The sequence below is a fragment of the Procambarus clarkii genome, chromosome 50 (genome assembly GCF_040958095.1).
Source record: "Procambarus clarkii isolate CNS0578487 chromosome 50, FALCON_Pclarkii_2.0, whole genome shotgun sequence".
NCBI lineage: Eukaryota > Metazoa > Arthropoda > Malacostraca > Decapoda > Cambaridae > Procambarus > Procambarus clarkii.
The window spans coordinates 19,455,177-19,470,088 of NC_091199.1; the positions used below are offsets into that span (position 1 = coordinate 19,455,177).

General features: G+C 47.3%; 1 protein-coding gene across 2 annotated transcripts in view; it reads right to left on the reverse strand.

Moving 5' to 3' along the window:
* Positions 1-14,912, reverse strand: part of LOC123772743 (angiopoietin-related protein 7) — a 296,995-nt gene that overhangs the window by 48,604 nt on the left and 233,479 nt on the right. For both annotated transcript variants that reach the window (XM_069303621.1, XM_069303620.1), the window contains exon 8: positions 1,803-1,993. In XM_069303621.1, the coding sequence (XP_069159722.1) occupies positions 1,809-1,993 (185 nt within the window). In that variant the 3' untranslated portion in view covers positions 1,803-1,808. The remainder of the gene's footprint in view (positions 1-1,802; positions 1,994-14,912) is intronic.

Genomic DNA, 14,912 nt, shown 5'->3' on the forward strand with positions numbered 1-14,912 from the left:
ACTGACTTGATCTTATTTACTACGTCTGAAATATGACTGTTTAAAATTTCAGGGGGATTGGACTGATAGTAGCGAAAATGGGGTCTGTCAAATTTTGGTCTTTAACTGGACTCTGACGAATTTTCACAGATTACAGGACACTGATGAAATTTGAGCTTAAAACTGTCTCTGACTAATTTTGCTCTCAAAGTAGACTCTGGCGAATTTCTGTTGATAATTGGACTCTGATGAAATTTCAGCTTAAAACTGTCTCTGACTAATTTTGCTCTCAAAGTAGACTCTGGCGAATTTCTGTTGATAATTGGACTCTGATGAAATTTGAGCTTAAAACTGTCTCTGACTAATTTTGCTCTCAAAGTAGATTCTGACGAAAATTGGGTATAAAATGGACTCTGATGAAATATGAGCTAAAAACTGTCTCTGACTAATTTTGCTCACAAAGTGGACTCTATTCATTTTTAGGTATAAATGGTCTCTGATGAAATATGAGCTAAAAACTGGGCTCTGTTCAATTTTGGTCTTTACAGGTGAAATAGCCGTAAATGGATATAAAACTAAATGTTATGGCTAAGTTGTCTGTTTTCCTTAACAAAACATCTAAGACAATATTCTCTGAAAATGGACCTTTTACAAATTCGGTCATAAACATATAAATAAACTTCTATGATTATTTGAAACTGAAATATTTTCTTAAAACTGAACTCTGAAAAATTTGAGTTTTCTCCCATATGAACTTTAACAAAACTCGTATGACATTATTTCATGATAAGAACTTTAACAAAATTCTAAAATCTGTGATTGACAAAATTCACCTGAAAACCCTGGCTCACACAGACGATATTGGAACCTGAAAACCATGGCTCACACAGGGGATTTTTTCCGAAGTTGAAAACAGGCAAGATATGTCCGTAGAGTTCACCTGGAAATGCTGTGACACAAACACGATTTTTTCTAAAACTTTTCTTTAAGATTTTCTTACTTATTTTCATCATAAGAATGCTTAACAAACTTCTAAGATCTCGGAAATTATTTTTCTCATAAGAATTCCTTACTTCCAAATCTGTGACTGCCCAAATTCACCTGAAACCCCCAACGACTCACAGGGGATATTGGACCTCAAACAAAAAATCCCCTGTGAGTCGTACGACTCACAGGGGATCTCTGGCCTGAAAAAAAAATCCCCTGTGAGTCTTACACCCTACTACTCACAACCACAACAAGTACCAGCTCACCACAACCACCACAAGTACCAGCTCACCACAACCACCACAAGTACCAGCTCACCACAACCACCACAAGTACCAGCTCACCACAACCATCACAAGTACCAGCTCACCACAAGTACCAGCTCACCACAACCACCACAAGTACCAGTTCACCACAACCACCACAAGTACCAGCTCACCACAACCACCACAAGTACCAGCTCACCACAACCACCACAAGTAGCAGCTCACCACAACCACCACAAGTACCAGCTCACCACAACCACCACAAGTACCAGCTCACCACAAGTACCAGCTCACCACAACCACCACAAGTACCAGTTCACCACAACCACCACAAGTACCAGCTCACCACAACCACCACAAGTACCAGCTCACCACAACCACCACAAGTACCAGCTCACCACAACCACCACAAGTACCAGCTCACCACAACCACCACAAGTACCAGCTCACCACAACCACCACAAGTACCAGTTCACCACAACCACCACAAGTACCAGCTCACCACAACCACCACAAGTACCAGCTCACCACAACCACCACAAGTACCAGCTCACCAGCACATTAACTTACCAACAATCACTGGTGACAAGTTGGGAAGTTCTGGGGTCGTGTCATCAGCTGTAGCTGCTGGAGATACACCGGGCAGCTGTCACCTGGCTTCCAGTACCATGTCTTCAAGAAATTTTTGGGAGCCGTGGGAAGAACATCACTGCAGTCACTGTACCACCACCCACCTTGGTGGTACTGAGCACAGGACTCACCTGTGGAGGGAGAACACCACACATATGGATTACACATTTTAGGGACATGTCCACATGTTTACACACCTGCACGCATACGGGCACACACACTGACATTCAAACAATAACATACACGTAGACATAAGCACACACACGCACGCACACAGACACTCAAACTATAGCATGCACGTTCACATAAACACACACACACACACACACACAGGCACTCAAACAATAACATACACGTACACACAAACACACATACGCACTGACACACCCCTGTATACCACATATGTCAGACCAATCCTGGAATATGCAGCTCCAGCCTGGAGTACATACCTAGTTAAACACAAGACTAAGTTAGAGAAGATTCAGCGGTATGTCACTGAGAGGTATGAGCTTCGAGGATAGGCTAAAGGAGCTGAATCTCACGTCCCTGGAAAAGAGAAATGCAAGGGGATACATGATAACCACCTACAAAATTATCAGGGGAATTGACAGGGTGGACAAAGACTAACTCTTCAGCACGGGTGGAACACAAACAAGGGGACAGAGTGGAAACTTAGTACCCAGATGAACCACAGAGACGTTAGAAAGAATTTTTTCACTGTCAGAGTGGTAAATAAATAGAAAGCACTAGGAAGTTATGTGGTGGAGGCTGAACAAACCCACAAGGACCGTGACGAGGATTCGAACCTGCGTCCGGAAGCATCCCAGACACTGCCTTAATCGACTGAGCTACGACAGGGGTAAAAAGAGATGAAACCGAAGTTCTACTGAAGGAGAACGGCCTATTGACATAGCTCGAGTGCTAGGAGTTGTGTAAAATCCTGGTTTGTGCCTCGGAGAGGCTGCGGGATCCAGTAAGTTCAGTAGAACTTCGATTTCAACTCTTTTACCCTGTCGTAGCTCAGTCGATTAAGGCAGTGTCTGGGATGCTCCCGGATGCAGGTTCGAATCCTCGTCACGGTCCTTGTGGATTTGTTTATTGGATACATCACGTTAGTGTGATTTCTGTGTGTAATGATGTAAGTGGAGACTGACTCCATACACAGTTTCAAATGTAGATATGATAGCGCCCGGTAGGCTCAGGACTCTGACCATCAGTTGATTGACAGTTGAGAGGCGGGACCAATGAGACAAAGCTCAACCCCCGCAAGCACAATTAGGTGAGTACAATTAAGTGAATTAGGTGAGAACACAGGCACTCAAACAAAAGCATACACGTACACATAAACACACACACACACATGCACACAGGCACTCAAACTATAGCATACATGTTCACATAAACACACACACACACAAGCACTCAAACAATAACATACAAGTACACATAAAAACACACACACACACATGCACACAGGCACTCAAACAATATCATACACGTACACACGCACGCACACAGGCACTCAAACAATAACATACACGTACACATAAACACACACATGTTTACATGGGGCATGAGTTTATGAGGTATGAGTAACGAGGACAGGCTGCGTGGAATGTACCTCACGTCGCTGGAAGACAGTAGAACTCGGGGAGACATGATCAATACCTACAAAATTCTCAGAGGAATTGTCAAGGCAGATAAAGATAAAGTGTACAACACGGGTGGTACGCGAACAAGGGGACACAGTTGTGTTCCAACATCCACAGCCCACAACCTCACCCCTCAACCACATCCCACAACCACACCCCACAACCACACAATACAACCACACCCCACAACCACATCCTACAACCACACCCCACAACCATACCCCTCAACCTCAAACCACAACCACACCCCACAACAATCTCACCCCACAACCACACCCCACAACCCCACCCTCAACCACACCCCACAACCACACAGTACAACCACATCCCACAACCACACCCCACAACCACATCCTATAACCTCACATTACAACCACACCCCACAACCACACAATACAACCACACCCCTCAACCTCACACCACAACCACACCCCTACAACTACACCCCACAACCACACCCCACAACCAAACGACCACAACCACACACCACAACCACACCTCACAACCTCACCCCACAACCACACACAACAACCACACCCCACAACCAGACCCCACAACCTCACCCTACAACCACACCCTATAACCATACCCCCAAAACCACACCCCACAACCACACACCACAACAATATCCCACAACCACACCTAAATACCACACTCACAACCACACCCCATAACCCCAACCCATAACCACACCTCACAACCACGCCCAACAACCACACCCCACAACCACATCCCATAACCGCACCCCACAACCACACCCTACAACCACACCCCACAACCACACCCCACAACCACACCCCACAACCAAACTCTACAAGCACACCCTACAACCACACACCACAACCACACTCCACAACCACACTCCACAACCACATCCCACAACCACACCCCACAACCAAACTCTACAACCACACCCTACAACCACACCCCACAACCACACCCCACAACAACACCCCACAACCACACCCCACAACCACACCCCACAACCCCACCCCACAACCACACCCCACAACCACACCCTACAACCACACCCCACAACCACACCCGACAACCACACCCTACAACCACACACAACAACCACACCCTACAACCACACCCCACAACCACACCCCACAACCACACTCACAACCACACCCCACAACCACACCCCACAACCACACCCCACAACCACACCCCACAACCAAACCCCACAACCACACCCCACAACAACACCCCACAACCACACCCCACAACCACACCCCACAACCACGCCCCACAACCACACCCCACAACCACACCCCACAACCACACCCCACAACCACACCCCACAACCACACCCCACAACCACGCCCCACAACCACACCCCACAACCACACCCCACAACCACACCCCACAACCACACCCCACAACCACACCCCACAACCACACCCCACAACCACACCCATTACCTGATATTGATCAGACCTCTGACCTCCTCTGCTAAATCAAATTCCCCCACCCATTCTTCCTTGACCCCTCACCCACTCCCTGACCCTCACCCACTCCCTAACCCTCACTCACTCCCTGACCCTCACCCACTCCCTCGCCCACACCCACTCCCTGACCCTCACCCACTCCCTGACCCTCACCCACTCCCTGACCCTCACCCGCACCCTGACCCTCACCCACTCCCTGACCCTCACCCACTCCCTGACCCTCACCCACTCCCTGACCCTCACCCACTCCCTGACCCTCACCAACTCCCTGACCCTCACCCACTCCCTGACCCTCACCCACTCCCTGACCCTCACCCACTCCCTGACCCTCACACACTCCCTGACCCTCACCCACTCCCTGACCCTCACCCACTCCCTGACCCCTCACCCACTCCCTGACCCTCACCCACTCCCTGACCCTCACCCACTCCCTGACCCTCACCCACTCCCTGACCCTCACACACTCCCTGACCCTCACCCACTCCCTGACCCTCACCCACTCCCTGACCCTCACCCACTCCCTGACCCTCACCCACTCCCTGACCCTCACCCACTCCCTGATCCTCACCCACTCCCTGACCCTCACCCACTCCCTGACCCTCACACACTCCCTGACCCTCACCCACTCCCTGACCCTCACCCACTCCCTGACCCTCACCCACTCCCTGACCCTCACCCACTCCCTGACCCTCACCCACTCCCTGACCCTCACCCACTCCCTGACCCACACACACTCCCTGACCCACACACACTCCCTGACCCTCACCCACTCCCTGACCCTCACCCACTCCCTGACCCTCACCCACTCCCTGACCCTCACCCACTCACTGACCCTCACCCACTCCCTGACCCACACACACTCCCTGACCCACACACACTCCCTGACCCTCACCCACTCCCTGACCCTCACCCACTCCCTGACCCTCACCCACTCCCTGACCCTCACCCACTCCCTGACCCTCACCCACTCCCTGACCCTCACCCACTCCCTGACCCTCACCCACTCCCTGACCCTCACCCACTCCCTGACTCTCGCACACTCCCTGACCCTCACCCACTCCCTGACCCTCACCCACTCCCTGACCCTCACCCACTCCCTGACCCTCACCCTCTCCCTGACCCTCAACCACTCCCTGACCCTCACCCACTCCCTGACACTCACCCACTCCCTGACCCTCACCCTCTCCCTGACCCTCACCCACTCCCTGACCCTCACCCACTCCCTGACCCTCACCCACTCCCTGACCCTCACCCACTCCCTGACCCTCACCCACTCCCTGACCCTCACCCATTCCCTGACCCTCACCCACTCCCTGACTCTCACACACTCCCTGACCCCTCACCCACTCCCTGACCCTCACCCACTCCCTGACCCTCACCCACTCCCTGACCCTCACCCACTCCCTGACTCTCACACACTCCCTGACCCCTCACCCACTCTCTGACCCTCACCCACTCCCTGACCCTCACCCACTCCCTGATCCTCACCCACTCCCTGACCCTCACCCACTCCCTGACCCTCACCCACTCCCTGACCCTCACCCACTCCCTGACCCTCACCCACTCCCTGACCCTCACCCACTCCCTGACCCTCACCCACTCCCTGACTCTCACCCACTCCCTGACCCTCACCCACTCCCTGACCTTCATCCACTCCCTGACCCTCACCCACTCCCTGACCCTCACCCACTCCCTGACCCTCACCCACTCCCTGACCCTCACCCACTCCCTGACCCTCACCCACTCCCTGACCCTCACCCACTCCCTGACTCTCACACACTCCCTGACCCCTCACCCACTCCCTGACCCTCACCCACTCCCTGACCCTCACCCACTCCCTGATCCTCACCCACTCCCTGACCCTCACCCACTCCCTGACCCTCACCCACTCCCTGACCCTCACCCACTCCCTGACCCTCACCCACTCCCTGACCCTCACCCACTCCCTGTCCCTCACCAACTCCCTGACCCTCACCCACTCCCTGACCCTCACCCACTCCCTGACCCTCACCCACTCCCTGACCCTCACCCACTCCCTGACCCTCACCCACTCCCTGACCCCTCACCCACTCCCTGACCCTCACCCACTCCCTGACCCTCACCCACTCCCTGACCCTCACCCACTCCCTGACCCTCACCCACTCCCTGACCCTTACCCACTCCCTGACCCTCACCCACTCCCTGACCCTCACCCACTCCCTGACCCTCACCCACTCCCTGACCCTCACCCACTCCCTGACTCTCACACACTCCCTGACCCCTCACCCACTCCCTGACCCTCACCCACTCCCTGAACCTCACCCACTCCCTGACCCTCACCCACTCCCTGACCCTTACCCACTCCCTGACCCTCACCCACTCCCTGACCCTTACCCACTCCCTGACCCTCACCCACTCCCTGACCCTCACCCACTCCCTGACTCTCACACACTCCCTGACCCCTCACCCACTCCCTGACCCTCACCCACTCCCTGACCCTCACCCACTCCCTGACCCTCACCCACTCCCTGACCCTCACCCACTCCCTGACCCTCACCCACTCCCTGACCCTCACCCACTCCCTGACCCTCACCCACTCCCTGACCCTCACCCACTTCCTGACCCTCACCCACTCCCTGACCCTCACCCACTCCCTGACCCTCACCCACTCCCTGACCCTCACCCACTCCCTGACCCTCACCCACTCCCTGACTCTCATCCACTCCCTGACCCTCACCCACTCCCTGACCTTCACCCACTCCCTGACCCTCACCCACTCCCTGACCCTCACCCACTCCCTGACACTCACCCACTCCCTGATCCTCACCCACACAAAGTATGTCACACAAACAATGACATACACGTACATACAAACACACACACACACACACACACACACACACATAATACGTCGCCGCGGGAGTCTGTAGGAGACACGCGATTAGTGAGGTCCGCGGAAATTCGTCAATTTCTCGGGACATTGAAGGAGTATAGAGGCTAGATCATAGTATTTGGCCTCTCGCAGTGTGTAGCTAGCAGGGTGCAACATAGCATAGTCATATCGCTAGCGATAGTGCGAAGATTTGGCGAAGAAACGAAAAGTGGAGCTAGGGCATCACCGGTGCATGTAAGTGTGTGACCTGACCGGGTGGGACGACCCGCCGTGGAGCTACCTGATTGTGCTGTGAGTGGTGACTGTGATCAGTGGTACAGTGAATTAGTGAACTGTCACATAACGATACAGTGACTGACTCCAGAGCTTTGTGTAGACAGAGAAGAAGACCTCATCAATCTACCAGCATTTAGTGAATCACCTAGTGGGAGACAACGAAGGATAAACATCGTCATCATACATCGCTCATCTGGTTGTGTGAGCGGGAGGCAGTCTGGTATGTACCCCTCTCTGGTCAATTAATCAGGTGTACAGATTGAGGTAAAAGATTATCAAATTCTCGTTCAGGATATCAAATATATTTAAAAATCTCAGAGTGGCTCATTTAGGCAGAGGTAACGCATAAGGGATATCTTGACACATACAAGCACGCCCGCCCACGTACGTATACACGCACACAAGTGTGCACACGCTAAAACAGACACACACACACGTGCACGCACACACACACGTGCACGCGCACACACACACACAATTGTTCAGTCAGGGGAAAAGGCATTAACACCTGGGATAGACCTTACTATCCCCCCCCCCCTCTTGACCCCACCACCTGACCTGACCTGACTTAGTCGCCATCTCCGCCCCCCCCCCCCCACCCTCAGTCCCCCGCATCGCCCATACACACACTCTTCCCCTCCTCACTCTCCCTCTCTCCCACTCCCTCTCTCCCACTCCCACTATCTCTCTCCTGCTCTCTCTCTCCTGCTCTCTCTCTCTCTCTCTCACTCTCTCTCTCTCTCTCTCTCTCTCTCTCTCTCTCTCTCTCTCTCTCTCTCTCTCTCTCTCTCTCTCTCTCTCTCTCTCTCTCTCTCTCCCTCTCTCTCTCTCTCTCTCTCCCTCCCTCCCTCCCCCTCTCCCTCCCTCTCTTTCCTTCCCCCTCCCTCCCCCTCCCTCTCTTTCCTTCCCCCTCCCTCTCTGCCCACACACACACACACACACCTCCCCCCCTCTCTCCCTTACCCGCTCTCTCCCTCACCCGCTCTCTTCCTCATCCACTCTCTCCCTCTCCTCTCCCTCCCGCCTCTCTCTCCATCTCCTCCCCCCCCTCCCCTTCTACCTTCTTCTCACTTCAGTGGAAGGGTCGGATCCCCCCCAACCCACCCATTTATCTCTCCCTTTATCCCTCCCTTTCTCTCTCTCTCTCTCTCTCTCTCTCTCTCTCTCTCTCCCCCCCTCTCTCTCTCTCTCCCTCCCCCATCCCAACAGGGTCAAGATGGCAGCCAGAGGTCCCAGGGGAGCAGGAAAGAGCCAAGGTGACGAGATGAAGGAAATGTTCGCCCAGTTTCTGGAGGACATCAAGAGTGAGATGCAAGAAATGATGCAGGAAATGAAGAACGAAATAAGCAACCTGAAAAGAGAGCTGACAGCAGCAAAGGAGGAGATTAGAACCCTCAAAGAGAATGGTATCGAGGCTGAGAGTCAGAAAACCACCCAGGGAGAAGGTGGTAATAGTTTTCTGGCAACCCGTTCTCACACAAGACAGCACATATATGACTTAATGCTTAAAGTCAATATGTTGAATATGACTTAGTAAATATGTGATATATTCCCAGTTACTTTTTTTCCAAAACCCAAACTCTTCCTCACGTACCAATTTACGTTTCACAGTACCCGTCCGTCAACCTAGATAGCAGAATAGTCGTGATTGGTTCAATTATAAGGAAAATTGTAGTTTTCAGATCCCACATGGGTTGTAAAATTTACCTACTATTGTCCATGCTCTTAGAATATTACAGATCAGCTACTTCCTATTGAAGGCTCGTAGTTTTGTTTTGAGAAATATTAGTTGTTCTTAGTAAATTATAATAAGCACTAAAAATTATTACATAGAATAACAGTCCTTCGTCAATCAATATTATATACCATAGTTTGTGCTTTACAAATCTTTAAAGGATGTTTTGTAGGAACGCTAACAGAAAACGATGATACGTTGGAATGTCTATGGGGTAAACTACTGCAAACAGGATATTATTGTGTCTACTATACCAACTATAGCTAGGATGGGTATATTGTCCACTACCACCTGTTAGGTGGGTAAGGGGTCCAATACCACCCACAGGATGGGTATGAGGGTCACATCCACCCACAGGATGAGTATGGGGACCACATCCACCCACAGGAAGGGTATGGGGTCCAATACCACCCACAGGATGAGTATGGCGTCCACTACAACCCATAGGATGGGTATGGGGCTCCAACCACCCATAGAATGAGTATGGGGCTCCAACCATCCATAGAATGGGTATGGGGTCCAATAACACCCACTGGATGTGTTTGGCGTCCATTGTCGCGCGTCGAGCTCGAAAACCGCAGCATTCATCTCAGAACCATGCCTATTTCACGCAGATTTCTTAATAAACGTAAGAGTTTTATATGTCACAAGAAAGATAGAAATATAAGCTTCATTTTAAATACCTTACCATGGGCATATTTAAATTTAAAGCGAAGATACGTGTATTTTTATAATAGCCGAGCTCCTACCCCGGACAGATCGATCGACCGAGCAACTCTTTATTTATTTATTTATTTATTTATTTATTTATGCATATACAAGAATGTACATTGGGAATGTGAGGATACATAATATGGTAATTACAGTCTTGTATAGCCACTAGTACGCGCAGCGTTTCGGGCAGGTCCTTAATCTAAAAAAATTTTAAGAAGGTAAATGCTTGCAAAATTTATAGACAAAAAAATGATAACAGTTACGTGGAATGAAAAAAATAAGATGAGAGAAAATTGTAGGTACAGTATATTAAAGCACATAGGTAGCTAAGATTGATTGCAATGACAGCTTGAATGGTAGTTGACAAAAATTGGTAGGCACAATACAGCAGAAACAATATAAGATTGATTGCAATGACAGCTTGAATGGTAGTTGACAAAAATTGGTAGTCACAATCCAGCATATGGCTAGCACATAAAAGAAGACAGCAATGAACACAATGATAAGGTTGTTTGATACTACATAAAAATTAGGAGACTGGGTAACACTAGGTACAGAGCAAATTTAAAGCTCAGTGTAGGAAACTAAGAAGATGAAATTAGGTACTTTTTGGTTTTGCTTTTAAATAAGGCAAAAGTTTTACAGTTTTTCAATTCACTAGGGAGTGAGTTCCATAGACTAGGTCCCTTAATTTGCATAGAGTGTTTACACAGATTAAGTTTGACCCTGGGGATATCAAAGAGATATTTATTTCTGGTGTGGTGATAATGGGTCCTATTACATCTGTCCAGGGAGAGTTTCAGAGCATGGTCTGCATTTAAGAACAGGATTTTGTAAGTGTAGTTGACACAAGAGAATGTGTGGAGGGAGTTAATATTTAGCAAGTTTAGGGATTTAAACAAGGGAGCTGAGTGTTGTCTGAAAGCAGAGTTAATTATTATTCTGATAGCAGATTTTTGCTGTGTGATGATGGGCTTAAGGTGGTTTGCAGTGGTAGACCCCCATGCACAGATACCATAATTAAGATAGGGGTAGATTAGTGCATAATATAGTGAGAGGAGAGCAGAGTTAGGAACATAATATCTGATTCTGGAGAGTATACCAACTGTCTTAGAGACTTTCTTAGTTTTGTGTTGAATGTGGGTGCTGTAGTTGAGTCTCTTGTCTAGGAATAGGCCAAGAAACTTGCCATCATTTTTATTACTGATGTTAATGTTGTCTATCTGTAGCTGAATTGCATTTGATGATTTGCTGTCTCTCAGAACAATGTATATTTCACGTGAATTCGTTAATAAACATATATGTTTTATGTCACAAGAAAGGCAGACATATAAGCTTCACTTTAAACACTTTACCATAGACATATTTAAAGTTCTAATGAAGATACATGTATTTTAAAAATTACGGAGCTCCCACCCCGTACAGACTGAACGACAGAGCAACTCTCTCAGATCAATGTTTATTTCACGTAAATTCGTTAATAAACACAAATGTTTTATATGTCTTAAGCAAGATAGAAATAAGAGCTCCATTTTAAATACATTACAATAGACATATTTATAGCTCAAGTGAAGATACATATGTTTTTATAGTAGCGCTCAGTAGCTTGTCGGGCATGGAGTGCAGACGCCTACGCACTTGCAGATATATTGTATAATTAACAAAGATACGCTAATAAAGCCTAAAATCTTATATGCCTCCAGAAAGACCGAGATATGAACATTATTATGATTGCACCAAATGAAATATATCATGTTCGAGAACAAAGATATATCAATTTTAAATTAAGTTTCGACTCTTGCTCGGGCGAGAGAGATGGGGCGACTCTCGCCCCATCTATTGGGGATTCTGTCCACTAAAGACCCAAAGCTACTCAAACCCTCCTAGCATTATTTAGGTAATGAAGTAATATGGTATATATACTCACTATAATGTGGGTGTTGAATGCAGAACATGAGAAAACATATATTTACTCCAAACTAATGTAATTTCATTATGAAATAAGTAGCATCAAAGGAAGTCGACGGTCCAAGCGTCAATGTTGTGGAGCGACTTATCCAAGATATATCGTTGTTTGGAAAGTGTTTGTTAGCATATCCAGTTGTCGCACTTCTCTGCACAAATTATCACAAATTTAAATTATAGTGTTAACAAGTAGAATACGTATTTTTAATCAAATCTAACATAACTAGCCAGAAAACATTTAACATTTATTAAAAATATATGTTTGGAAGTTAAATCGACTTCATTGGACAATAGTTTTGTTATATTACAAAAAAAAAAAAAATATATACTCGTTATTCGTTGATATGCGTTCGTTACCTAAACTACCATGTACTGTACTTATGTAAAATCTCCCATGTCTCTTCGCTCATCTCACCAAACCCTACAGACTCTGTGATATATTGTTTAATTAATTGAGATTCACAAATAAAGCTTATAATTGTATATGTTATCAAAAAGGCAGAGCTTAGTTTAGTTCATTTATTATGCACCCCATACCCATCCTATGGGCGATAGTGGAGTGTTACAGAGGCACATAATGGGCTCAGGGACTGAGCCCCACAATTCATATAGCCAAGCAAGTTATAATCTTGATAAGCTAGATACAAAAGTCAATGCACATTGTCACATCAACAATGGGCTCGAGACCGACCACAAGTACAGTTTATAATTTAAGCAACTGACATATATGGAGGGCTAGAGTCACAATTGATATGTTTATCCTACACATAACCCCCTCTCCCCCATCAAATGGACAGCGGTGGATAGGTTACAATCAAGTCGTTTTTTGCGTTTTATTCAGAGATTAGATCTTATTGGGCGAGGAAAGATATTCATATTTTAAAGAAGGCTTCTTGGCTGATGCTCTCCATTGATGGAAAATATACAACCTTTTGAAAATCAATGTTAGTTTGATCTAGATATTGTAATTAACGAAAGTATTTGTCATCAGAAAGGTAGACATATAGGCTACATTTAAAATCCTTTGTCATAAATATAACTGAAGTGAAAACGAAGATATATGCGTTTTGATAGTTACTTGATGGCTAGCACTGAGAGTGTGAAGCCCTGCACACCAGCCAATAAATTGTATAATTAGTTTCCATATATTTTAATTAATCTTAAAAATCTATATGTCAGAAGAAAGGAAGATGTAGCCGTTAATGTGACAACATTTAAAAATTTATATCTCTTAAGTTAAATAAATAATACCACCTTATCGCCTGTGTCTGGACACATGAAAACTACCTAGGTATCAGTATCCAGCCAGGCGGGAATCACAGGCTGCACAATACTGATAAATTATGTAATGCACTACTTGTGGTCGATCTCGAACCCATTTATGATGTGACGACTTATAGTGAATTTTGTAACTAGCTCATCAAGATTGTAACTTGCTTAGCTAAATGAATTGTGGGGTTCGGTCCATTCATTTTCTTTCTTTATTATGCACCCCATAATACCCATCCTGTGGGCGGTGGTGTAAAGGTTTACAGAGGCACATAATCGGTTCAGGAACTGAACCCTCTAGTTCGTTTAGCTAAGCAAATAACAATCTTTTGACGCTAGTTACAAAATTATTAATGTACACATACATGTACATATACATACGTATACATATATACATACACATACATATTTAATCAACCAAACAAATACACACATCAGTAATCTTTTGTCACAAGTAATTCAACAAAAGGCTCACAACATTTACGTCTATGAGGAGTCGCAGTTACTAGTCTTGCTCCACACCCACCCAACTGGGCGGCAGCTTTACAGTCATTTGCTGCATACTTACCCAACTGGGCGGCAGCTTTACAGTCATGTGCTGCACACATACCCAACTGGGTGGCAGCTTTACAGTCATGTGCTGCACACCCACCCAACTGGGCGGCAGCTTTACAGTCATTTGCTGCATACTTACCCAACTAGGCGGCAGCTTTACAGTCATGTGCTCCACACCCACCCAACTGGGCGGCAGCTTTACAGTCATGTGCATGCATTACCTACAGTAAGCAAATTTTGGATACTTCGCTAAGATTTCGGGCAGCACATCATTATGAATGAAGTACTTATACACATTTCATGGACACTATTGATGTTGTTATCTTTAAATTCCGCGATTTTTTCGCATTCCATTATATAATGACGCAAAGTATGCGAATAGTTCTGCTGACAGAGTATACATTTAGTCAAATCTACATCATCAGATGTTACAAATTCCCAGAGGTACTTGTAGCCGAGCCTAAACCTAGCAGTGGTAACATCTAGAAGTCTGCTAGCATTATTGGATGACCCATAGACGTGCGATTCATCAAAGTTTATACAATATTGTGAAATTGA